The sequence below is a fragment of the Cetorhinus maximus genome, chromosome 16 (genome assembly GCF_964194155.1).
Source record: "Cetorhinus maximus chromosome 16, sCetMax3.hap1.1, whole genome shotgun sequence".
Classification (NCBI taxonomy): Eukaryota; Metazoa; Chordata; class Chondrichthyes; order Lamniformes; family Cetorhinidae; genus Cetorhinus; species Cetorhinus maximus.
Genome location: NC_135894.1, coordinates 96,074,766 through 96,102,699, shown reverse-complemented (window position 1 = coordinate 96,102,699; position 27,934 = coordinate 96,074,766). Strand labels below are relative to the sequence as shown.

The following is a 27,934-nucleotide window of genomic DNA, read 5'->3' as shown; positions in this document are numbered from 1 at the left end:
CCTTGTAGATGGTGGACAGGCTATGGGGAGTCAGGTGAGTTACTCATCACAGGAAATCTAATCTCTGACCTACTCTTGTAGCCACAGTATTTATATGGCTAGTCCAGTTCAGTTTCTGGTCAATGATAACCCCCAGGATGTTGATAGTGTGGGATTCAGCAATGGTGATGCTGTCGAATTTCGAGGGCCGATGGTTAGATTTTCTCTTGTTGGAGATGGTGATTGCCTGGCACTTGTGTGGCACGAATGTTACTTGCTATTTTTCAGCCAATTTGCCAATTTGGACATGGACTGCTTCAGTATCTGAGAACTTGCTTATGATGCTGAACATTGCGCAATCATCAGTGAACATCCCAACTTCTAACCTTATGATGGAAGGAAGGCCATTGATGAAGCAGCTGAAATGGTTGGGCCTAGGACACTACCCTGAGGAACTCCTGCAGTGATATCCTGGAACTAAGATGATTGACCTCCAACAACCACAACATGGTCAATGAGTGGATGCCCTTTGACTCATTAGGCGTGTCAAATCTGGTGAAAATGTGACAGGCCTTCATTGATGGAATGCCATATATGTTACAGCTGTGCCTCCTTCACTTTTGCCTGCGTTCCCAAATTCTAAATTCCTATGTGTTACTCTTGAGATGCAGCGACTGTGATGTGTAGCCACTGAGTTCTGAGTAGCCCTTTAACAGTGCTGATGAAGCCATTGGCTTTCTGGCTTTCATCACAAGGGGGTCTTCCTCCTTTCTTTCTAAGCAGACTCCTGCGGCAACAAGATGTTAGAGGGAGACCCCAGAAAGGCCCTCTCATGTTCGGCCTTCCCTCTCACTGCCATCCCACAGCCTTCCCTCCCTGTTGCCCCCCTCACTTTCGCCCTTCCCCCCCACTGCCAGTCCACAGCCTTCCTTCCCCATTGCACACCTTGAGTTCATCAACCTCATCCTTGCCTCACATCCCACCCCCGGTTGAAGTGCTAGTTTCTGAAAGTGGAGGCTTGCATGAGGACCACAGCACAGTGGTGTACCTCAGGACAATGAAAGCAAAGAGCAGGAGAAGACCAAATCTACAACCCCAGCAGTGCGGCGTTCATTACAACAAGACCGGCGCAGTGCTATGACAGGTAGGCTATGTATGTTGCACTCACCTCAAAAGTTACCAGCGAACTGAGGTCCAACTTGTGTACGCCACCCCTTTTCAAATGGATTTCAGGCCGGCATAATTTCCCACTGGTGTGGAGGCGTTTGGAAGATTCTGCTGAGCAGCTGTTTTATTGAGCATTCATGAGATGGTAAGGAATGCAAATGGCACTCATGCCACTAGTCGGCAGCATACGCGACCTGCCATAAACCCACCATTGGGAGAACTGCAAGCTGTTTTTACACTGGCAGATTTCCGGATTCGTGCCTGCCACTGGATTCTCCACTCCTGCCTGCTGTAAAACCTGCCATGGGCGGGATGGGAAAATCCCACCCCCTAGGTTTCCGCTACCCTTTGTGTGAAGAAGCGTTTCCTGACATCATGCCTGAATGATATAGCTCTAATTTTAAGGTTATGCCTCTTTGCTCTGGACTCCAAATTACCAGAGGAAATGGTTTCTCTCGATCTGCCACATCAGCTCCTTTAATCATTGTAAATAGCTCAATGAGATAACCTCTTCACCTTCAGTACACAAAGGAGTACAAGCCTAGTATATGTAGCCTGGTCTCATAAGTTAATCTTTTTAGCTTCAGGATCAGATGTGCATAGCAATTTTCATTTAGTGCTGTTCCAAGGCTATGGGTTTAAACTTGGGCAGCTCTGAATTACAGTCCATAGAAGCCAATAGAGAGAGAGAGAGGAAGCGAGAGAGAGAGAGAGATATGGGGGGCTGGGGAGGGGAGGGAAATTACATTGTGGAGCTCACTATTAATCAGCGTGGCAATTTGCAGTATTCATTGCAGTTGTGGAGGGGCTGGAGTTAAGATACCTTGGCACATTGTTCAAAAGAGTAAAATTAATTGTAAAGAAGGGAAACTGTGAAAGTTTATTAAATCTTCCCCTACAACTGGTTTGCACAGATTTAATTACATGTCACTTTTATCCACTCAACTTGCTTATTTTCAAACTAATGGCCATGTTCTACTTAGAAAATAGTTCCACCCCTTGTTAGATTTGTACCTATTCCAGAGAAAAGGATTTCAAGTGGAAAAGGATGAATGTTACCTTCACTAATGTCCTGAAATATCACAAAGCATTTTAAAATTATGCTAGAACTGTAGGATATACGGCAAGAAGCATAAATGGATCTCTGAGTTTCTAGTAGTCTCCCCCCAGCCCGAGTTATTGTTCAGACCTTATTGTGTACCTTATTCATCCCTCAACCAGCATTATTAAAACTGGTCATTATCATATTGCTGTCTTTGGGAGCTTTCTGTGTGCAAACTGGCTGCCACATCTTTCTACATTAAAATAATGATTACACTTCAATAGCACTCCATCATCCTTGAAGATTTGGGATGGCTTGAGGTTGTGCAAGGCGCCATGTAAATGAAGTTCTTTATCTCCCTCTTATTTAAAGGTGGGCAACACAACGCCACAGGTATGAGGGTCTGAAAATTTGCAAGTTGCATTCCTGACAAATGTGCTGGGAACCCATACACCACCCCCTGCCCCCGCTATGCCCTCAAGGGCCGATTTGAGGTTAATGGGAGATCTCCAGTTACCATGATGCAGGTGGGTTCAAGTGCCATGTTCCCCTCCCAAGCAACCCTCCCCCAGCCAAATTGAGCTTAGTTCCCTGAGCGAGGAGGCTGACCTGCAAAAAAATAAATAAAAAATAATGCATTTCTTTGGGGTTTGAACCCTTTTCTAGTCCTTCAAAATCATGAGGGTATCTAGGCAAAATAGATAGAGAGAAGCTGCTCTCATTGGCAGAAGTTCGAGGACCTGAGCTCGCCGACTTAACGTGATTGGCAAATGAATCAGAGGTGAGGAAAGACATTTTTCCACCCAGCGAGTGGTTAGGGCCTGGTATGCGCTGCCCGAGAGTGTGGCGGAGGCAGATTCAATCAGAGCTTTCAAGAGGGAATTGGATAAGCACCTGAAGAGAAGACATTTACAGGGCGATGGGGAAAGGGCAGGGGAGTGGGGTTAGCTGAGTTGCTCTGGCAGAGAGCCTGGCCGTGCGCAACAGGTCAAGTGGCCTCTGCCTGTGCTGTAACCATTCTATGATCCTATGACTGCACTTACACTCATGTAGGCAGGCACAAACAAACTCACCCCAATGAGTCCCAAATGATCAGTAGCTTATCTTCCCACAGAATTAGACAGTGTGAGGGATGAAGCTGGGGAGGGCAGAGGGAAAGAGAACGGAGCTGCTTTTGCAATGTGTCCTCGCTGCTATGGTCCCTAATAGGAAAAGATAGGTGAATCTATGGTCCTTAATAGGAAGATCGTATCAGGAATCGGCCATTCGGCCCCTTGCGTCTGTTCTATCATTCAGTTAGGTCATGGCTGATATTTATCTGCCTTGGTTCTGTAACCCTTAATATCCTGGCTAACCAAAATCTTATCAACATGAGATCTGAAATTTTCAATTGACCTTCAGTCCCAACAAGTTTGTGGGGGAGAGTGTTCCGGATTTCCACTACCCTTTGTGCTCTAACATCAGCCCTAATTCTAATTTTAAGATTCTGGACTGTCTCATATCTGTCCTTTCAACTCCTTTAATCATTTCAATCAGGTTGCCCCTTAATCTTCTATACTCAAGGGAATTAAAGGCTAGTCAATGCAATTTTGCCTCATAATTTAACCTATTCAGTCTAATATAGACTCATAGATGTTTATAGCACAGAAGGAGGCCATTCAACCCATCGTGTCCACGCCAGTCAACAAAGATCTGACTACACTAATCCCATTTTCCAGCGCTTGGCCCATAGCCCTGGAGGCTACGGCAACACGAGTGAATATCTAAATACTTCTTAAACGTTACGAGAGTTTCTGACTCAACCATCCTTTCAGGCAGTGAGTTCCAGACTCCCACCACCCACTGGGTGAAAACATTTCTCCTCAACTCCCCTCTTAGCCTTTTACCTTTTATCTTAAATCTATGCCCCCTGGTTATTGACCCCTCTACTAATGGAAAAATTGCCTTCCTATCCATCCTATCCATGCCCCTCATAATCTTATACACCTCTATCAGGTCCCCTCTCAACCTTCGCTGCTCCAAGGAACACAACCCCAGCCTATCCAATCTTTCCTCATAGCTCAGACCCTCCAGCCCAGGCTGCATCCTGGTAAATCTCCTCTGCACCCTCTCCAGTGCATTCACATCCTTCCTATAATGTGGTGACCAGGACTGCATGCAGTACTCCAGTTGTGGCCTAACCAGCATTTTATACAGTTCCAGCATAACCTCCTTGCTCTCGTATTCTATGCCTCAGCTAATAAAGGCAAGTACCCCAAATGCCTTATTAACCACCTTATCTAGCTGCCTTGCTATCCTCAAGGATCTTTAGATATGCACACCAAGATCCCTCTCAACTTCAGTACTTTCCATTCACAGTGTAATCCCTTGTCTTGTTAGCCCTCCCCAAGTGCATTACCTCACACTTTTCCAGGTTGAATTCCATTTGCCACTGCTCTGCCCACCTGACCAGCCCATTGATATCCTCATTCAGTTTACGGCTATCCTCCTCACTAGTTACCATCCTACCAATTTTCATGTCATCTGAAAACTTTTTGATCCTATCCTTACATTTAAATCCAAATCCCTTATGTATGCCACAAACAGCAAGGGTCCAGCACCGAGCCCTGTGGAACCCCACTGGAAACAGACTTCCAGTCACAGAAACATCTGTCTACCATCACCCTCTGCTTCCTGCCTCTCAGTCAATTTTGGATCCAACGTGCCACTTTGCCTTGGATCCCACGGGCTCTTACTTTCTTGACCAGCCTGTCATGAAGGACCTTCTCATAGACTCATAGTCTGGGACTCTGTTGTTCTTCCATTTCTACTTCCAGTTCAGCTCTTAATTGGACTGCACTTTCTAAGGGGACAACTGACACTTCCTTATGCTGTAGGGTTGGTAACTCTCATTGAACATTTTCTGAAGGTTTTGTCACACTAACCTAAACCCTCTAAATTCCCTGCTCAGTAAAATAGCCTTTTACCTTCAACAATAAATAAGTCTTCAAAGAAAATTAAATGATGCACAATTTATTTTTGTTCCCAATGATTTTTCTCACAACGGTTTTGCTTACAATGGATTCCATCTTTAATTCATGGAGATCACAGTTCTGAAGGGGTGGAGACATATGCTGAATGCAGTTTGCAAAGTTTAACCTGTAGATGGGAGAATTTAAAATTTCCAATTTTAAGGAATCACCTTTATTCATTTTTTAGATGAGAAAACTGATTATATTTCGCAATCTTGGTTAATTATTCCAGCCAATCAGTGTTAGGTACAGACTGTGATAATGAATTGCTCCACATGATATAGCGCCTTGGATGCCTCCCTGATTAACACACAAAATGATCAGAGATGCAGGGTTTAATAGTCGAGGTGTGAAGGTATGTGAATATCCTGCAGTCTTGCTCATTAGCTGTTGGGGTTCAGCGAATATTTATGTGGCACTTTCACTCAGAAAGGAAGAACCTTGCATTTATATAGCACCTTTCACAACCTCAGAATGTCCCAGTGGGCTTACAGCCAATGAAGCACTTTTGAAGCCGCTGTTGTAGTGTAGGAAACGCTGCAGCCAATTTGCACACAGCAAGCTCCCGCAAACAGCAGTGACAGAATGAATAGGTGATTTGTTTTCTATTAGTGATGTTTGTTGAAGGACGTTTGGCTCCATTTGAAGAACAGAGGGTTTCTCTAGTGACCTGGGCCAACATTTATCCCTCAACCAACTTCACTAAAAGCAGGTTATCTGGTCACTGATCTCAGTTTTACCTGTGGGAGACTGCCATGAGTATTTGTCAATGTTACAACAGCAAATACATTTCACGAGATGACTTGCTTGACTGAGAAGCACTTTGGGACGTCCGGAGGTCAGCAAAGCTCCTAAATGAAAGCTCCTTCTCTCTAGCGAGCTTAATTTGAAATGCCCGTAGACGGTCAGAGGATGGGAAACTGAGGGAAGTAAGAAGTTTACTGTAATAAGGTGTTGAGAAGGAAAACAGTTCTACTAAGTAAAGCCAGACTCTGATTTAAAAAGCACAAGTGAGGGCCCTAAGCTGCCTTTTTAAGACGATATGCAATCTATGCAATTGCTCCTTAATATTTAGAGATTATAATGGGAAATTTGAATATACAGTCCCCATTACTCACTCTTTGTTAGTCTTTTATGCTTTTGAAATGTTGGCTGTCCATTAGCTAGGCTGCTACTTAGAATAGAATCATACTATGGAGGAGGTCATTTGGCCCATCGAGCCCTTGCCTGCTCATTGTCAGATCAATCACGCATTCCCCAATCTCTCTCCTCCTCTGAAATGCTGGATCTTTCCGAGTACATTTTCACAGGAACCACGTACCCTCCAGTACCTCGCCCGTGTGACATTCTTTCAACGCAAGCCTCGACAATAAATGTCAGCCAGCGAATGACCACGGGGAGCATGGAGCTCTATCCTGCACGCACCTGATGTCAGCACACATAGCGGTTTCCATCAGGCTCCGGTGGATAGCATTCAAAATCACCTCCCTAGCTCAGGGAGGAAGATCAAATGTTTGACATGGGATTGTACTGCACGGGTGAAAGTGGACCCTGCACAGCAGCGTTCATTCACTGTGTTACTGAAGCTGAACGTCAGGATGACAGGAAAATGCTACATAAAATATCTGCTCCCGAGCTGCCTCCGACGTCAATGCCAGCAGGGTACCAAGCGTGACTGAGAGTAACCAAAGCTCGTCCCCGCATCTCTGCAGCTAAGACTACCGAATTAACAGAAGAGAGGCTTTGAAATCCTTGCAGTGATCCCACTCCCATGTTCCTTGTTGGCCTCAGTCCACACGACACTTTTATAACAGACAAAAGAGGCCTTTGTACTAGGCAGCGAGACCACCCTCTGCTTAAGTTCCAAGGGTCCAGGTCTGATGACATCATTCGGAGCTTGTCTGTATTTTAACCCTTAGCAGCCCACGTTTGGGCCCCAGTTTGAGCTTTACCAGCAGCTCCGGATACTGGAAGAACAGCAGGCCCAAGAGAGGGCTAAAATATGAAGTGATTATTTATTTTAAGAGAGGTTTGCTTGACGGCAGCGGCAGGAGTGATTCCCCTCCAGGCCTCAGCAAAAAAAAAAACCTATGGGGACTCCAGATTTCTCCTCTCCTGTCCTCCTCCGTACCCCATGCAGGTCTGAGGTCACCGACAGCAGGTTTTGGAGGGGGTCAGGTTTGGTTCATGGGAAGAAGGTCTGGGCCTCTACTTCAGCATGTCATGTCAAGCCAGAAGCATGCCCCTTTCTCACAGTTAAATCGGAGCTAAGGGGCTTTATTAGGCCAAACACTGCTGGAAAAATAATGGCATGGTAACAACAGACAGCCTAATTAATGAGCAAATCAGCCAGCACACTCAGGGCATGAAAATTTACACCGTGAGTTGCAAATCTCATGAACTCTGGGCGATTTATTTTGCTCCACTCTTTGCTTCACACAAATAGCATCTCGTCCTTCGCCGCCCCGTTATTTCTAAGAACTAGCTGGATATGCACATTAATACATTAATTGACTATTAAACTCACCACAGAAAGTTAGGGCTCATAAATAATAACCTAAGTATCCATTTAATGGCATGATAATTGTTATTGCAATGCCAATTAATCCCTCCAGTCCGCAAAGGTAACAATTTAAATGATGATTCCCACAGGTATTAAATTCTTTTTAGGAGTTAAAAAAAAATAAAGTTGACATTTTTATGTCATCTTACTTTTCCTTTCTGCCTCTTCTCTCCTAATCCAATCTTCCTTTCCTTTTCTTTATCTCTTTCTCTGTACCTGGTTTGACTCTAATTCATCTTACTTCCTTGTCTGTCTTTCCTCTGTTTCTTTCTCCATCCTAAGAATAAAAGTACATAAGAAATAGGAGCAGGAGTAGGCCACTCGGCCCCTCGAGCCTGCTCCGCCATTCAATAAGATCATAGCTGACCTGATATTATGAAGGGACCCATGTAAAGGAATCCGGCCGTAATGAGGGGTTATGAGGTTAAAAGATTTATTTTCCTCTGAATGAAAGCTTAGAAAATTAAAACTTCTGCTTTAAAAAATTAATTAAAGTTCACACCGAGTCCCTTCATATGAAGGGACTTGCTTCTTCTCACAATCGCAAGGATAACCTCTAAGATGGATTCACACCCGAAGTCACAAGGTTAAAACTGTCATGAGAAGCTACCACAGTTTGATGTGTTTGATAAGACGATTTTATACCGATAGCGCTAAACGCAACAAACTGATTATTTTTTTAAACAAAGCTAGCCCAACCCAAAACTGCATTATAACCTGAAACACAGCAAGATGAGTAGTGGAATTTGACCATCTTGAGGCTCACAGTTCACTCCTGATTAAACTTTCTTAGAAGTCAAACCGGAAAATCTTACCTAGAAATGAACAATCTTATTTGGGACCTAAGGAGGCTGAACTCAATTACAATTAATATACCACACCCATATGTGAGAAATTAGTTAGGCAACCTCAAGAAACATTATAAATATTGAAAGCACACATTGGAATTTTAGATTCACAGAATTCATTCAAGCATCTTTCACAATAAATGTACAATTATTAGGAGTCAGCGGTGATAACTCTTTACTCAACTTGGGACAGAGTCATTTTGCTAACTCTGCAATCACCATTCGGGGAATTAAGATAAATGTTACTTTAATAATTGATGGATATCCTACGTAAAATACTTTACTGTAACAATATTTTTAATTAAAAACTGGATTCTGTATTAGAAATAAGATTGTATTTTCTATGTTTTCCTAGAACTGTTAATGTTGTGATTTACTGCCTTATAAGACTCTGAATTGCATGTTTGGTTCTTTTATGCTGTTTAGAATTTTTATTGTCTCACATAGTCTTCTGTATTGCTAACTTGTGACCCCCGATTCCATACACTCTTTGATGGAGAGTTACATTACTGAGCAGAGGTGTCCGGACCCTTGTAATATCTGGAATATTATAATCTGGCTGAAACTTGTTTAAAAAGCTAGCTGGAGACGGTAATACTCCCAGCAGATTCCTTTCCTTTGGCAAGAGACAAATAAATCCTTCAGACCCACTTAGCGTCTTTAAGATCTGTCTTTCTCAATCTAAGGTTCAAAGGGGTCGTCTGAGAGGTACACCTGGTCTGAAGTTGTCCCAAAAAGAACAATCTTATAGCATTATAATTCACCACAACATTGACCTCAACTCCACTTTCCTGCCTGTTCCCCATGACTCTTGACTTTCCTATAGTTCCAAAATCTGTCAACCTCAGCCTCGAATATATTCAATGACTCAGTCACACTGCCTCTCTGGGGTAGAGAATTCAATGGTTCAGGGACTTGTGAGGTAAAGAAAACTCTCCTCATCACCATCTAAGTGGATGACCCCCTTATCCTGAAACCCTGCCCCTAGTTCTAGACTCCCCCACAGCGTCCCCTCAGCATCATAAGGAGATAGGCTGTTCCACTGTCCACTAAGGTGTCAGATGTCCAGTTGTCCTCATTGCGTTGCTATTAGCTTGCACTTCCGGTAAGCTGTGAAGCACAACATTTTAAAGCTGAAGGCCACTGGGAAAAGTCTAACTGATGAGCTATACGGGTGGATGCCTCACTCCCGAAAGCTTTGGTCCATTATCTTCAGCATAATGGGGAATATTGGGGTTGCTGGCCTTTGGATGGGACTTCAACCTGTCTGCCTCTTCAGGCCAAAGTTCAAGATATCGTAGCACTGGTTCCATGTCCCGAAGAACATTCCACCCTCGAGACATCATTGCTGTTTGTGGGACATTGTCGACACAGAATGCTAGCTATGTTTGCTGACTAACTCTGCTTCAAAATGTTTTAGGTTTCAGATTACATGACTCATGGTCGGGAGCTGGAAATGAATGCTGCTTGAAATGGGTTCCAAATCCTGACGCACCATATGTTGTGATTCTGTGAGTAAGCCTGAAAGACCAACTGGTATTTTGCTGCCTATCAATTTCCTACGTTTGTAATTTTGTACTTCACTTCATGAGTAGCTTTTGAGATATGCTAATGATGAGAAAAGGTGCCATACAAATTCAGCAATTGATATTTATCTTTTAAACTTGCATGCTCCAGTACTAAGAATACAAAAATGTATCCCAGTCCTTAACAAAGTAAAGCTTCGGATGAGGAAAGACCATTGGTCCATCAAGTTTGCATGACTGCAATGATCATAGGCTCCCTTCCTGAACCCAAGAATCACAGAGTTATTACAGTGCAGAAGGAGGCCATTTGTCCCATCATGTCTGCACCGCCTCTCTGAATGAGCAATTCACTTAGTGCCATTCTCCTGTCTTCTCCCCATGACCCTGCACATTCTTCCTTTTCAGATAACAGTCTAATTCCCTTTTGAATGCTTTGATAGGCTCCACCACAATCTCAGGCAATGCACTCCAGACCTTATCCATCTGCTGCTGTGCCAATTACTCTAAATCTGTACCTCGCACTTGACATGGCTCCAACAGTTCTCTGAAAATTTCAAACCCTCAGTGCCCCTTTCCTCATCAGGCACTGACCCAACTCTATTTTTTAAAGGCATCAATAGAGCGCTACTAACTGATTTTTCTCATTCTTTGTTGATGGTTTTGCTGGTTGTGGCTTACTAACAACCAAATCAGGATATGTCAACAACAATAGTTTACATTTATATGATGCCTTTAATGAATTATTCCCTTCACAGCAACATTATCAAACAAAAAGTGATGCTGAGCCAAATAAATAGATATCTGGACAGGTGACCAAAAGCTTGGTCAAAGAGATCGGTTTTAAGGGGCTTCAGAAAGGAGAGTTGGAAAGGTTTAGGGAGACAATTTAAGAACTTAGGGCCCAGGCAGCTGAAGACCAAATGTGGAGCAATGAAAATCTAGGATGCATAAGAGGCCAGAATTAGAGGAGTGTGGAGATCTCAAAGGGTAACAGGGCTGGAGGAGGTTTTTTTATTTTTCCTTCATGGGGTGTGGGCATTGCTAGCTAGGCCAGCATTTATTTCCCATCACTAATTGCCCTCCTTCAGAGAGTATTAAGAGTCATTGCTGTGGATCTGGAGTCACATGTAGGACAGCAGGTTTCCTTCTAGAGTCCATTATAAAAGATTCAATAGCTGAGCACTTGGAAAACAGTGGCAGAATCGGACAGAATCAGCATGGGTTTACAAAAGGGAAATCATGCTTGACAAATCTACTGGAACATTTCGAATGTGTAACTAGAGATGAGGGAGAGCCAGCGCAGGTGGTTTATTTGAACTTTAAGAAGGCTTTCAACAAAGTCCCACATAAGATATTAGCATGTAAAATTAAAGCACATGGGATTGGGGGTAGTGTATTGAGATGGATAGAAAACTGGTTGGCAGACAGGAATCAAAGAGTAGGAATAAACGGGTCTTTTTCCGAATGGCAGGCAGTGACTAGTGGGGTACCGCAGGGATCGATCCTGGTACCCCAGTTGTTCACAATACATATTAATGATTTAGATGAGGGAATTAAATGTAATATCTCCAAATTTCCCACAAAGCTGGGTGGGAGGGTGAGCTGTGAGGAGGATGCAGAGATGCTTCAGTGTGATTTGGACAAGCTGAGTGAGTGGGCAAATGCATGGCAGATGCAGTATAATGTGGATAAATGTGAGGTTATCCACTTTGGTAGCAAAAACAGGAAGGCAGATTATTATCTGAATGGCTATAAATTGAGAGAGGGGAATGTGCAATGAGACCTGGGTGTCCTCGTACAGCAGTCGCTGAAGGTAAGCATGCAGATGCAGTAGGTGGTAAAGAAGGCAAATGATATGTTGGCCTTTGTAGCTGGAGGATTCGAGTACAGGAACAGGGATGTCTTGCTGCAATTATACAGGGCCTTGGTGAGACCACACCTGGAATATTGTGTGCAGTTTTGGTCTCCTTATCTGAGGAAGGATGTTCTTGCTATAGAGGAAGTGCAGCGAAGGTTTACCAGACTGATTCCTGGGATGGTGGGACTGAAATATGAAGAGAGATTGAGTCGATTAGGATTATATTCACTGGAGTTCAGAAGAATGAGGGGGGATGTCATAGAAACCTCTAAAATTCTAACAGGACTAGACAGGGTAGATGTAGGAAGGATGTTCCCGATGGTGGGGGAGTCCAGAACCAGGGGTCACAGTCTGAGGATACGGGGTAGACCATTTAGGCCTGAGATGAGGAGAAATTTCTTCACCCAGAGAGTGGTGAGCCTGTGGAATTCACTACCACAGAAAGTAGTTGAGGCCAAAACATTGTATGTTTTCAAGAAGGAGTTAGATATAGCTCTTGCAGCGAAAGGGATCAAAGGATATGGGGAGAAAGCGGGAGCAGACTATTGAGTTGGATGATCAGCCATGAGCCATGATGAGCCATGGCCTACTCTTAATTTCTATGTTTCCTTAAAGGGCATTAGTGAACCAGATGGGTTTTTTTATGACAATTGGCAATGGTTTGTGGTCAGACTTTTAATTCCAGTTTTTTATTGAATTCAATTTCCTCTACCCGCTGTGGTGGGATTTAAACCCAGGTCCCCAGAGCATTACCCTGGGTCTCTGGAATATTAGCCAAGTGAGATTACCACCCTGCCACTGTCACCATGCCCCTCTCTGAGGGGTTATAGAGATAGGGAGGGGGTGAGGCCATGGAGGGAATGAATCACAAGGGTAAGAATTGTATGATTGTGATGTTTCTGGACTGGGAGCTTGTGTAGGACTGTGTGACCACAGAGGTGAGGAAGGAATGGGACTTGGTGTGAGCAAGGGTACAGCAGCAGCATTTTTGATCAGCTTAGGTTTATGGAGGCCGATAGTGACTATTTTTGGCGTCAATGCAAAATGGAAACAACACCATCAGCCAACTGGAAGGTGTTTGTTTCTTTCTGGCTTTTTGTATGCGGGTCCCTGAAGATGCCAGGGTTAGTCAGTATTCTGACATCAGATGGCAGATGTCGAGATCTCTTTTCACTACATGCAAATGAGCGGAAATAAGGAGTTTCTGACAGTGCTGACTGGATTGGAGCTAGTCAACAGGGTGATTGAAATAATTGTTTCCATGTAATAAGGTCATCCATGCATCAGTACCTTTCCCTTCCCCAGTCGATGTGTGCCAGACTGTGGATAAATTGAACTCTGTGTGTGTGTGAGAGAAGCCAACAGACTAATGGTGGGACTGCTAAGTATTTAAAAGCAAACATCAACATTCATAAAGCTCCTATAGAAACAAGCATGTGTAAAATGCATTACACAATGTTAGCGCCAAGACAGAGTGGACAATATTCCCTCTCTTTCTGCGTGGTTCACATATAGATATTTACAAAACAACTTTGAAAGTAGAGTCAATAAGCTGCCAGGGTGTTAGAGACCAGCCACTGTTAGATAGGGCTATATGGTCACATCTCCAATCAGCACATGGAATGGACTAGAGGGGTCCAAGTTGGACAGTTACCAAGAGAGTGAAAGCAAAGGAAGATGCAATATTCCCCTTCTGCCAGCAGATGTCACTACAGTGCATTTGGTAAATACTACCCTGATTAACATGGCTATGTATAAATAATAACAAATAACTTGCGTTTATATGGTGCCTTTCATAACCTCAGGATGCCTCAAAGCCCTTACCAACCAATGTTGCCCTTTTGAAATGTCATCAAATTGTTGTATTATAAGAAATACAACAACCAATTTATGCACAGTTAAGTCACACAAACAGCAATGCAATAATGATCATATAATCTGTCTCTTAGTGATGCTAATTTAAGGATCTTGGCCATGCCACTTGGGAAAATTCCCCTGCTGTCCTTCAAGTACTGATGTGACATAATATTATGTTATATGTTAGTCTGTGGAATTCTCTTCCCCAGAGAGCAGTGGAGGCTGGATCACTGAATATATTCAAGGCTGAGTTAAACAGATTTTTGGTAGACAAGGGAGTCAAGGGTTATGGAGGACAGACAGGAAAGTGGAGTTGAGACCACAGCCAGATCAACCATGATCTTATTGAATGGTAGTTCAGGGTTGAAGGGCCAAATGGAATACTCCTGCTCCTAAATCCTATGTTCCTATTTCCTAAGTTCATCCAGCCCTGCACTGGTAGCTTCAGTAAAGGTTTTGCTCAGGTCTCTGGACTGGGATTTCAACCCGTAAGGAGGAATTTTATGCCATCTCTCATGGCATGTTTGGAGGAGGAGAGGGCATTGAATCAGGCAGCAGGGTGGCGTGCAAGCATTCCTCTACCTTTCCACCTCCGCCAAAAGTAAGTCCAGGGTGGGTGAGCCATCATCGGACTTGCTTCCCAGCCACTAATTGAGGTCCTTCAGCGGGCGATTAACGATAATTGTTGGCCATGCTACTTGGGAGGGTTCCCCTGCTGTCCTCGAAGTGGTGCTGTGAGCAGGCGAGTGGGCCTGTTGGCACTCGGGGACCATGACATGCAAACCTACACAGGCTGCTTGAGGTCTCCTGGGTACGCGTCTCCCTCTTCCATAGATACTCAGTACCCGTTCGAGGGACCTGAATTTGTGAAGAGAGGGGGCAGCTGAGAGCCACATCCCTGCCCTTTCTGCCAAACCCCCCTCCATGATCCCCATCCTATGAAGCCCCTCCCTCCATGACTTACCTCTGGTCTGGATCGCTCCTCCATCCTGGGCCTCAGTTGACCGTTGTTCCTGCAGCAGACACCACCTCCCCGGTTACACTGGTGAGAAAAGGGGTGCCAGCCTCTGATTGGCTGGTAGCTCTCGGTGGGCAGGATTTCCATCCCGGGGTCCTTGATCCCGTGGAAGGCCCTCCGCTGGACACTTAAGTGCCTGAAAGGCACTGAATACCTTCACTAGGTATTCTAGGAGAAGGCTCGCTGACTCTCTACCAGCATTTGAGACCTTGGACGCCTCCAGAAAATCCACCCCCCCTTGTCCTCCCACCACCCGCATTATGTCTTAGAAACAATGAGAAGAGTAATGACTAGTTTGATCTATATCTGCGCGTCTTGTTGAGGAAAACGTGTTTCAGCCCTGAAGTCTAGAAAATGTCACTCTGCTGCAAAAGCATCATCAAAGAGCCCATCAAATGATGGGCTCTTTAAATGCTGGACCCGCTCTCCAGACTGAGATGGATAGATTTTTGTTGAGTGAAGATGTCAATGAATATGGAAAATATGGTGGATAAATGCTGCTAAGAATGCCAGGAGGACGGAGGCTGGAAATAAAGGAGCAGGAGCAAAATCAATCAGGAGAAATGAAAAATATGCTGTCCATGTGGCCTCACAATCAACACGGGGAAGAGCCCGAGGTTCTTAAGTCAAGTATAGGGTTACGTTTCCTTCTACCACCTTGTGTGTGTTTAGCATCTGATCAATTAGCTCAAGAATAGGAGAGTGCGGAGGTAAAGGAGCACAATCATCAGGGAGTGAGGTAAGAAACTTAAGTTGACATCAGTAATAGAGTAAAAGCTGATTGTTAGTAGCTGGGAAGTAGAATTTTTTGCCTTTATTTTATTTCTGTTATGTTAGTTAATAGTCTAATTAATAGAGGTAGGGGAAGGCATTTGAATCCCACAGAATGCACATTCTGTTTCATGTGGGAACTCAGAGACACTTCTTGTGCTCTGGAAAACCAAATGTGCAGGATCTGACATCGGGTAGAGGAGTTGGGCTCTGGGTTTTGGAGCTGGAGCAGCATCTGGAGTCACTGTCATGCATTCGTAAAGCTACACGGACAGTACATTTCAAGAGGTGGTCACTCCACAGCTTTAGGGTGTGCAAGCAGAGAGAGAATGGGTGACCGTAGGACAGTCAAGGAGGACCAGACAGGTAGGGCAGGAGTCCGGTGAGTGCATCTCATTCTCTAATGGTGTTCAGTTTTGATAACAACAATAATAGAGGATTTGATATCCAGGGGAACAGACGGGTTTGTTTTCATTTGTTCACGGGATGTGGCTGTCACTGCCTGGGCCAGCATTTATTGCCCATCCCTAGTTGCTCTTGACAAGGTGGTGGTGAGCTGCCTTCTTGAACCGCTGCAGTCCATGTGGTGTAGGTACACCCACAGTGCTGTTAGGGAGAGATTTCCAGGATTTTGACTTAGCAACAGTGAAGGAACAGTGATATATTTCCAAGTCAGGATGGTGAATGGCTTGGAGGGGAACTTCCAGGTGGTGGTGTTCCCATCTATCTGCTGTCCTTGTCCTTCTAGATGGTAGTGGTCATGGGTTTGGAAGGTGCTATCTGAGGAGGCTTGGTGAGTTCCTGCAGTGCATCTTGTAGATGGTACACACTGCTGCTACTGTTCGTCGGTGGTGGAGGGAGTGAATGTTTGTGGAAGGGATGCCAATCAAGCGGGCTGATTTGTCCTGGATGGTATCAAGCTTCTTGAGTGTTGTGGGAGTTGCACTCATCCAGCAAGTGCAGAGTATTCCATCACACTCCTGATTTATGCCTTGTAGATGGTGGACAGGCTTTGGGGAGTCAGGACGTGAGTTGCTCGCAGCAGGATACCTAGCCTCTGACCTGCTTTTGTAGCTATGGTATTTATATGGCCAGTCCAGTTCAGTTTCTGGTCAACGGTAACCCTTAGGATGTTGATAGGTGCGAGGAAGGATTCAGCGATGATAATGCCATTGAATGTCAAGAGGCAATGGTTAGATTTTCCCTTGTTGGAGATGGTCATTGCCTGACACTTGTGTGGCACGAATATTACTTGTCACTTGTCAGCCCAAGCCTGCATATTGTCCAGGTCTTGCTGCATTTGGACATGGACTGCTTCAGGAACTGAACAGTCATGAATGGTGTTGAACATTGTGCAATCATCAGTGAACATCCCCATATCTGACCTTATGATGAAGGAAGGTCATTGATGAAGCAGCTGAAGATGGTTGTGCCTAGGACACTAACCTGAGGAACTCCTGCAGTGATGTCCTGGAACGGAGATGATTGATCTCCACCAACCACATCCATCTTCTTTTGTGCTGGGTATGACTCCAACCAGTGGAGAATTTTCCCCCTCATTCCCATTGACTCCAGTTTTGCTCAGGCTCCTTGATGTCACACTTGGTCAAATGTTGCCTTGACGTGAAGGGCAGTCACTCTCACCTCTCCTCTAGAATTCTGCTGTTTTCTCATTGTTTGGACCAAGGCTGTAATGAGATCAGGAGCTGAGTGGCCCTGGCGGAACCCAAACTCAGCCTCAGTGAGCAGGTTATTGCTAAGCAAGTGCCGCTTGACAGCACTGTTGATGACCCCTTCCATCACTTTACTGATGATCAAGAGTAGGCTGATGGGGCGGTAATCGACAGTCAAAGATGTAATTCCAGGATGGTATGTCACCTCCCTGTTACCAGGGTCAAGGATGTTACTGAGCAACTGCAGAACATTCTGAGGGGGATGGTGAACAATCAGTGCTCATGGTTCATATCAGTAAGAGTGACATAGGGAGAAGGGGGAATAAGATCCTACAGGCTGATTTTTGAGAGCTAGAATGGAGACTAGTAAGCAGGATCTCAAAGGTAGCAATGTCCGGATTACTCTCAATGCCACATGCTAGTGAGTATAGAAAATATTTACAAGGAAGGGTGACAGTCTTCAGTTATGTAGGTTGATTCGGGAAGCTGGGGTTGTTGTCCCTATGAGACGAGAATGTTGAGAGGAGATTTGATAGAGGTGTTCAAAATCGTGAGGGATCTAAACTGAGTAGATAGAGAGAAACTGTTCCCATTGGCCAACGGACCGGGAGCCAGAGGACACAGCTTTAGGGCGGTTGGCAAAGCAATCAAAAGCAACATGAGGAAAAGCTTTTTAGACCATGAGTGGCTATGATTTGGAATGCATTGCCTGAAGGGATGGTGATTCAGATTCAATCAGGGCTTTCATAAAAGGAGCTGGATAATCATCCAAAGGAAAGATAAATTACAGGGCTTTAGGGAATGTTCGGGATAGTGGATTGCTAAATTGCTCTTTCAGAGAGGCAGCATGAATTCAAAGGTCTGTATGGCCTCTTTCTGTATTGTAATCATTCAGTGGTTCCAGATACTGATCTTCCATGTTCTAATTGAACAGCAGAACAGACAAATAGGGACTGAATGGCTTCCTACTCCTCCTCCTGCGTTCCCATATGACACAGGAATAATTCAGATAATGATGGGTTTGCTCCAAGTGTGTTCCTCTCCTGACCCCAGTGCTGAAGCTCAGTTCAACCTTCTGTGATGCCTATTAAAACATCTGATAAATTATGGGCTTTTACTAAGTTAAGATTCAAGCTAATCAGTTTCCCCAGTTCCACAGTGTGAGGCTTTGAATCAATACATCTCCCATTAACTGGACACGTGCACATCACTCTTAACAAAACATCCAACTCCATTTGCCAATTAGAATTGGGATTACAGTTACTCTCACTGAAGGCAAATATCTTTCCTAACATTGTTCTGATAGCTTCTAGGAAAAATTGACATTTAAAGGATGAATTAGAAATCAAGCCTTCAACGTTCTAGAAAAGCAACAAAAAGTTTCATTCATTCCTTGCTTTTGATGTAAAGAAAGAATCGCAGGACACGTCACAAATAAGCACAATGAAAATAAGACATGGAGCCAGGAGGAATGGGGTTGGACCAGGGCCAGGGAAGAGAACTCATGGGCCCTGGTGTTTCCTCTGTTTCTGGGCCTCTTATTACACCCCCACGCCCCCACCATCCACAGTCCCTTTAACCCTCCCCATTAATCATACTTGACATTTTTCCCCTTTCCAGATTCACCAGTCAATTCACCAAACAATCACAGAAACATCCTAGTAAAATGATAACACCCATTGTTGGCATCAGGTTTCAAATATCATCCGATATATATGCAGCATTGTTCATTAATATTAAGAGCAGCAACAATATAATGCAGTGTTAGTTTGTGTACATCCTATAGGAGATCCCACCACAACTATAAAAAAACCAGAGAGTACAAATTTTACTTGAACAACATTGTGCAATATTATTAATTTAACAGGAAAATATCCTATTGCTTATTTATAACACTGTATAGATGATAACACTGATCTCGGTGACTGCCTCAGATCTCATTAACATGTTCTGCACATTGCACCATATGGACACGATGGCAGTAAATTCATATTTGGAGGATAGATTCAATACTTGCAACCCAAATAAACTGCACAATATCTTTTCCATTCTGTAGAAGAAGACTTTCTCCTGCCTGCATGCATGATATTTTTCAGCATAATTATTTCATACAAGGGGTGTAATTGGATTCTTTTTTATCAGCAATCTCACAGGGTAGAAAGGTGAAATGACTCCTGAGCAACAAAGTGAAATGATTGAACAACATAGGCCTTCACTGTCAGTGAGAAGAGTTGGAGCCCTCAAGTGTCTCTGTGCAACACAGCTTTTAAGAGGTCAGAGCACAAAGTCTGAATGGTTCACAATTATATATGTTTTCTTGATCAGTCAGTCTGAAGACTCCGCTGATTGCTGCTTCTCACTACAATATATTTTTCAATATCTACTATGGAACACAACTTCATCACAATATTTAAATGCCTGAAAAAACTCATAAAGCCACCAAGATAGAGTGGGATAACAGGCAAGTAGGCAAAAAGACAAGATTGAAGTCATTGGAAAAGATTCTTGAGAATCATATGCAGTGTAAAACGGGTTGCTGATTTACCATGAGCCCATTACACACTCCTGTCCTGGAAATTTTGCTCCACAAAACCTGCTCAGTAAACTTCTATTAGCAACAAAATGAACAGAACTTCAGCCATGGTTCCACCTTCAGCTTGCAAGATCATTATGGATGACAAAGGCCATCTTGCCCAGCTCATCTCATCCATCCAAAAGACATAGGAACATATGTGTTAGGAGCAAGAGTAAGTCATTTGGACCCTTGAGCCTGCTCTGCCATTTGATAACATTGCCTACATTATACCAATGACTACTACAGTTCAAAAGTACTGAATTGGCTGTAAAGCAAGTTGGAATGTCTTGAAAGGTGCTTTATAAATATAGGTTTTGTGTTTCTTTCTTTACACCTGCATGCAGTAGGCAGAGTGACTGTAGCAATGGCGAAATTGGAGGCCCAATGCTGATTCTCTAAGGATAATTAATCACAGAGCAATTAAATTATGTTCGTAAAGTGGTTACAAATAAATCACTACTTTATAAAACAATTCAACTCTATAGCTAATGCAACATTACCACTCTGACTTCTCTGACACAAATCCCCAATATTCCATAAATTGCATCTGCCCCTTTTAGGCGAATGACACTATCCCCAGGAGTTGTCAATCAGACATCTATTAGCAGCTCAGGAACAATGTAGATTGAATTGTTGATCTGCAATTTTCAGAGACGAATGGTACAAGGTACAAAAACTCAGTACAGCCTTAACCCAAGAACTAGACTGTTTCCGCATCCACCAGAAGCTATCATACAAATTATGTTGTGCACTGTGAATTTACAGGCTATCTGGGGTGAATCTAGGGTGGAGTAGAGATCTGTAAAACCTTTCTTTAAGCAATCTCCTAGGGACAAATAGAGATTTCATTCCCAGACTTTGCTAGAGTAATTAAACGAGTGATAGTGAGTCAACACCCTGGTTTACATCATTTAGTTTCTTACATTTATTTTGATGGGACCCAATATTCTCAAGCCTCTGGTAGACCAACATAGCGTGCCATCAGAATTGTGTCTACTTTAGGGCATAATTAAAATTTAGTCTGTTATTTTTAGGTTGGTTTAAATTCAAAGTGATTTTTAATTTTAACCCACCCCCCGCCCCAAAAAACCCCCCACCCCATCACTCACCCCCCATCCCCTTACCTCGTTCCCCACCCACACACCCTCACCTCACCCCACCACCCATGTCACCCCCTACACCCAAGCCCTCACCTCATTCCTCACTCCCTCTCACCCCTACATCCACTCCTCACCCCACCCCACACTCCCCCAACCCCTCACCTCATCCCCTACACTCATCTCAACCCCCATCCCACCCCCTCACCTCATTCCTCACTCCCTCTCACCCCTACATCCACTCCTCACCCCATCACCCATGTCACCCCCTACACCCAAGCCCTCACCTCATTCCTCACTCCCTCTCACCCCTACATCCACTCCTCACCCCACCCCACACTCCCTCAACCCCTCACCTCATCCCCTACACTCACCTCAACCCCCATCCCACCCCCTCACCTCATGCCCTCACCCCCTCATCTCAACCTCAACCCTACACAGCCCCACCCCCAAACCTCACTCCCCACCTCCACACAGCCCCACCCCTTCACCTCACCCTCAACCCCACACATTCCCAGCCCCCTCACCATAACCTCCCCATCCCCACACACGACTACCCCCTCAGTTCACCGTCCCCCATCCCCCACACACACTCACCATCTCCTCCAAATCCAATTATCTCTAAAATGTTTAAGGGGCTAAACAGCTTTTGAACAGATCTTCAATCAAGGACACTCTCAGTTGCTGCTTCTGACCTGCGGGAAGCCTGGTGATTCCGATTTCGAAAAGCCTGCCAAAAACCACAAAGTTCCCAAAGGTCAGAAGCAGCAATGCAGCAGCTCGCTGAAACTGAGCCCAAAAACCGGCTTCTAAAAAGTTGGAACTCTTAGGCTGTACTCTGTTTTCTGATTTTTTTTAAAGAAACAGCCTTTCAGGCCTGGGTCCTGACTCTGGATGCTGTTACAACACAAAGCCTGGGCACCACCCTCTTCCTGGCCTGGGGTTGGACATGACTGAAGTTGAGATGGACCGGGTTTGTTTTAAAGAGGTTTAGAGAAGGAATTCCAAGCGTGAAGACTATGGAGGCTGAAGGCAGTGCTAGTGGGGTGGACAGAGTGATGCAAGAAAACTAGAGTGAGTGCAACAAGGTGTTTGGGGCTGGACAAGTTGGCAAAGATTGGGTGAGACAACACCATAGGGAGAGTTAATCACATCACTGCTGCTAGCAATGTAAAAATGATTATATGGTCGTTTTCGCATTGCTGGCTGTGCGCAAATTGGCTGTCATGTTTGCTACATTTTAACAATTCTTACACATCATAACTGCCCATTGGCTGGAAAGTGCTCTGAGAAGTCCTTGGATTGTGAAAGAGTCATAGAAATGTAGGTTATTTTCCTTCCCTTGTAGAATCTTGTGTAACCTCTGCAGTAAGAAGTCTCGCGTAGGCCACATCAAGCATGGTGAGGTGGTTTTGTGGGGGTAGGGGGGAATAAATTTTGGTGCAGTGGGGAGTTCTCCTGGGGGCCTGCTGTTACTTCAATGAAAAATCATCTGGTTTCCACAGCTCATCTGGCAAAGTTACAGTGGGTGAGTGGGAGAATAGCCATGGATGTTAACCCCCACATTCCCCAATCCTTCTCCAGGACTGAGCAAAGGAAGAATCTGGAACTAGTCTTTCCTTAACATAGGGTTATCCACATAACCCAGAGGACGTGGATGCAGACGCAGACGCCCTTTCCCTCCCTGCCACATGTGGAAACTGGTTCTTATATATACTTAAGAATAATGCCCGTAACTTTCCCCAATTAATAACAGCTGCTCTCACTTACAACGAGAGCCTGCATTTCATTGTGACAGGGATTCAATGTTAGCACTCAGCGGGTGACATTCTTACCACCGAGGCAGAAGGACATAGGCTCAATTGTCACTCCAGAGACTTGAATACATATTCCATGCTGGCATTCCCAGTGAAGTACTGGGGGAGCGTTGTACTGTCAGAGATGCTGAATGAGGCATTAAACCAAAGCCCCATTTGCCCTCTTAAACAGATGGAAAAAAGTCCCCAAAGCACTATTTTGAAGAAGAACAGGAAAGTTCTACCAGGTGTCCCGACAACAATTGCTCCTTAGCCAACATTAGATTATCTGGTCATTATCTCATTGCTGTTTATGGGACCTTGCCGTGTGCAAATTATCTGCCACATTGCCTACATTGCAAAAATGACTACAATTCAAAAAGTACTCTTCATTGGTTATAAATTTACAGAATAAAACAGAATTACAGAATTGTTACAGCACAGAAAGCCCATCGTGTCTGCTCCGCCTCTCCGAATGAAAAATTCACTTAGTGTCATTCACTTGCCCTCTCCCTGTAACTTTGCACATTCTTCCCTTTCAAATAACAGCCTAATTCCCTTTTGAATGCTTCAATTGAACCTGCCCCCACCACACTCTCAGGCAGTGCATTCCAGACGTTAACCATTTGCCAGGTGTGAAAAAGTTTTTCCTCATGTCGTTTTTGCTTCTTTTACCAGTTACTTTAAATCTGTGCCCTCTCTTTCTCGATTCTCTAATGCGTAGAAACAGATTTTCCCTATACACTCTGTCCTGGCCTCTCATGATTTTGAACACCTGTATCAAATCTCCTCTCAGCCTTCTTTTCTCTAAGGAAGACATCCTAATCCCTCCAATCTGTCCTCATAACTGAAATTCCTCATCCCTGGAACTATTCTCATGAATCTTTCCTGCACTCTCTCCAATGCCTTCACATCCTTCCCAAAGTATGGCACCAGGAACAGACAAAATACTCAAACTGGGGCCAAACTAGTGTTCCATACAAGTGCAACATAACCCCCTTGCTCTTGTACTCTACGCCCTTATCAATAAAGCCTAGGAAACTGTATGTTTTATTATTTGCTCTATCAACCTGTCCTGCCATCTTCAATGACTTACGCACATAGAGACACAGGTCCCTCTGCTCCTACATCCTCTTTAGAATTGTGCCCTTTATTTTATATTGTCTCTCCACATTCTTCCTACCAAAAATGAATCACTTCATACTTCTCTGCATTGAACTTCATCTACCAGTTGCTAAGTTGCTTTGGAACATTCTGAGGTTGTTAAAGGTGCTAGATAAATGGTGGTTCCTACTCTTGCTCTTAAAGTATAGGAAGAGATGGAACTAAAAAAAGACCATTTGGCCCAAGAAGTCCATTCTTACCATGAAGCTGTCAACAAATTCATTGATGTCTTTTTGGGAAGGAAACCTATCATCCTTACCTGGTTCGGCCTCCATGTGACTTCAGTTCTACACCAATGTGGCTGACTCTTAATTGTCCTCTGAAATGGCCACTTTGTCATATAAAACCAGCAAAAGGATTGTAGAGGTTCAAGAAGGCCCATCACCACCTTTTCATCTTTTCATGGACAACTAAGAATGGGGAACAAATGCCAGTCTGTGCCAGTGATGCCCACAAACCGAGAATGAATTTCAACATGAAAGTTGTGTTCAAAATGGGAGAATGGAGTGGTTGAAGTGTAGTATATTGTAAGGGCTGAGCATTTTGTTATATTGTCCGGTCTGCTGGGAAGTGTAAATAAAGTCTTCAACATGGCTGCCTGTAGTGAGTCCACATGGTAAATCTTTTCCCAGTGCAGTACACAACAGAAAGATGGCAACAAGGATAGGATGGAAGTCTTTTTAACACTTTTTCTGAGAAAATAAGGACTAAAGAACATTATGACACACCTTTTGGAACTCCTGAAGTTGGCTTTGAGAAAGTTTGAATGGTTCTAAAGATTGCTGTGTGTGTACGCGCCATGTTCATGAACAACTCAATGGGTCAACACGGCTCATAATCGAATGAAAAATGGCACAAAAGGTAAATTTGGGAACAATGGGCTTATTCAGCCCTAACTAAGACCCTGGGTGTAATTGTGAACAAAGGTTTCATGTTTGCCTGAAGGCGAATGAAGTAAAGGTTTTCCTCACCATGATGGAGCCAGGTGCTTTTGACATAGTATCTAAGTAATGTTGCCCCAGAGACCCCAGTGCTATGGAGTATGCTGAAATGAATGATGTTCTGCATCTTTACTATGGCACACCAAAAAGAAAATTGCACTAAGAGTTCCATTCTGTCAAATGAAACAATTGTCAAGTGAGGTTCTTGAGATTATATTCTTGAGCTAAGGACCCTTTCACCATTGTGGGTATGGCACAAGCTTAGAGACCAACATTAAAGACACTTTAGTAGGAGGCTGAAGAACAATAAAAGGCAAGCTTTTGTGTGAAGGCAATAAGCAGTAAGAAAGTATGGGGAGGCGATGGTGTAGTGATTTTGTTGCTGGACTAGTCATGCTCTGGGGACCCGGGTTTGAATCCCACCACGGCAGATGGTGGAATTTAAATTCAATAAAAATCTGGAAATAAAAGTCTAATGATGACCATAGAACCATTGTCGATTGTTGTAAAAACCCATCTGGTTCACGAATGCCCTTTAGTCCTTACCTGGTCTGGCTGACATGTGACTCCAGACCTACAGCAATGTGGTTGATTCTGAAGTGACCTAGCAAGCCACTGAGTTGTAACAAACCACTACAAAATCGCAAAAAAGGAATGAAACCAGACGGACCACCCAGCATTGACCTAAGCACCGGGAACTACAACAGCAATCTCAGCCCTGTTGACCCTGCAAAGTCCTCCTTACTAACATCCAGGGTGCCAAAATTGGGAGAGCTGTCTCACAGACCAGTCGAGCAATAGCTTGACACAGTCATCCTCATGGAATCATACCTTACAGATTATGTTCCAGACACCACCTGTCCTAATGGCAGGACAGATCCAGAAGAGATGGCGGCATAGTGGTATACAGTCATGATGGAGTTGCCCTGGGAATCCTTAACATTGACTCCAAACCCCATGAAGTCTCATGGCATCAGGTCAAACATGAGTGGCAAGGGTGCAGAATGTACTCTGGGTGGGGAACTTCAATGTCCATCACCAAGAGTGGCTTGGCAGCACCACTGCTGACCAAGCTGGCCAAGTCCTGAATGACATAGCTGCTAGACATGGTCTGTGGCAGGTGGTGAAGGAACTAATAAGAGGGAAAAACATACTTGACCTCATCCTCACCAACCTGCCTGCTGCAGATGCATCTGTCCATGACAGTATCGATAGGAGTGACCACCGCACAGTCATTGTGGAGATGAAATCCAGTCTTCACATTGAGAACACCCTCCATCGTGTTGTATGGTTCTAACGCCGTGCTAAATGGAATAAATTTAATACAGATCTAGCAGCTCAAAGCTAGGCATCCATGTGGGCCATCAGCAGCAGCAAAATTGAACTCAAACACAATCTGTAACCTCATGGCCCGGCATGTCCCCCACTTTAGCATGACCATCGAGCCAGGGGATCAACACAGGCTCAATGAAGAGTGCAGGAGGGCATGCCAGGAGAAGCACCAGGCATACCTAAAAATGAGGTGTCAACCTGGTGAAGCTATAACACAGGACTACTTGCATTCCAAACGGCATAAGCAGAAAGTGATAGACAGGGCTAAGTGATCCCACAACCAACTGATCAGATCTAAGCTCTACAGTCCTGCCACATCCAGTCGTGAATGGTGGTGGACAATTAAACAACTCACTGGAGGAGGAGGCTCCACAAATATCCCCTTCCTCAATGATGGGGGAGCCCAGCACATCAGTACAAAAGATAAGGCTGAAGTATTTGCTACAATCTTCAGCCAGAAGCGCCAAGTGGATGATCCATCTAGGCCTCCTCCATAGGTCCCCAGCATCACACATGCCAGTCTTCAGCCAATTTGATTCACTCCATGTGATATCAAGAAATGGCTGAAGGCACTGGATACTGCAATGGTTATGGGGCCTGACAATATTCCAGCAATAGTACTGAAGACTTGTGTTCCAGGACTTGCCGCATGCCTAGCCAAGCTGCTCCAGCACAGCAACAACACTGGCATCTACCCGGCTATGTGGAACATTGCCCAGGTTTGTTCTGTACACAAAAAGCAGGACAATCCAACCCATCCAATTACCTCCCCAGCAGTATACTCTCAATCATCAGTAAAGTAATGGAAAGGTTCATCAACTTGCTTAGCAATAGCCTGCTCACTGACGCCAAGTTTGGGTTCTGCCAGGGCCACTCAGCTTCTGTCCTCATTACAGCCTTGGTTGAAAAGAGCTGAACTCACAAGGTGAGATGAGAGTGACTTCCCTCAGCATCAAGGCAGCATTTGACAGAATGTGGCATCAAGGAACCCTAGCAAAACTGGAGTCAATGGGAATCAGGGGGAAAAGTCTACGCTGGTTGGAGTTATACCTAGCACAAAGGGAGGTGGCTGTGCTTGTTGGAGGTCAGTCATACCAGCTCCAGGGCATCACTGCAGGAGTTCCTCGGGGTAGTGTCCTTTGCCCAACCATCTTCAGTTGCTTCATCGATGGCCTTCCTTCCATCATAAGGTCAGGAGTGGGGATGTTCGTTGATGATTGCACAATGTTCAGCACCATTCGTCATTCCTCAGATACTGAAGCAGTCCATGTCCAAATGCAACAAGACCTGAACAATATCCAGGCTTGGGCTGACAAGTGGCAAGTAACATTCGCGCCATGCAAGTGTCAGGCAATGGCCATCTCCAACAAGAGAGAATCCAACCATCGGCCCTTGACGTTCAATGGCATTATTATCACTGAATCCCCTACTATCAACATCCTGGGGGTTACCATTTACCAGAAACTGAACTGGACGAGCCATATAAATACTGTGGCTACAAGAGCAGGTCAGAAACTGGGAATCCTGCGACAAATAACTCACTTCCTGACTCCCCAAAACCTCCTGACTCCCCACTTGCCTGGGTAAGTGCAGCTCCCACAACACTCAAGAAGCTTGACACCATCCAGGACAAAGCAGCCAGCTTGATTGGCACCACATCCACAAACATTCATTCCCCCCACCACCGACGCACAGTAGCAGCAGTGTGTACTATCT

At 44.5% G+C, this 27,934-nt stretch overlaps 1 protein-coding gene across 3 annotated transcripts in view; it reads right to left on the bottom strand.

The window, feature by feature from the left end:
- ncam2a (neural cell adhesion molecule 2a) overlaps positions 1-27,934 on the bottom strand; it is a 1,392,794-nt gene that overhangs the window by 149,721 nt on the left and 1,215,139 nt on the right. Inside the window, exon 14 of one of the 3 annotated variants that reach the window (XM_078560370.1) lies at positions 5,199-5,326. The exons of the other annotated variants lie outside the window; for them this stretch is intronic. Within the exon in view, the coding sequence (XP_078416496.1) occupies positions 5,322-5,326 (5 nt within the window). The 3' untranslated portion in view covers positions 5,199-5,321. Of the gene's footprint in view, positions 1-5,198; positions 5,327-27,934 lie in introns of those variants that run through there. 3 annotated transcript variants of the gene reach the window in all.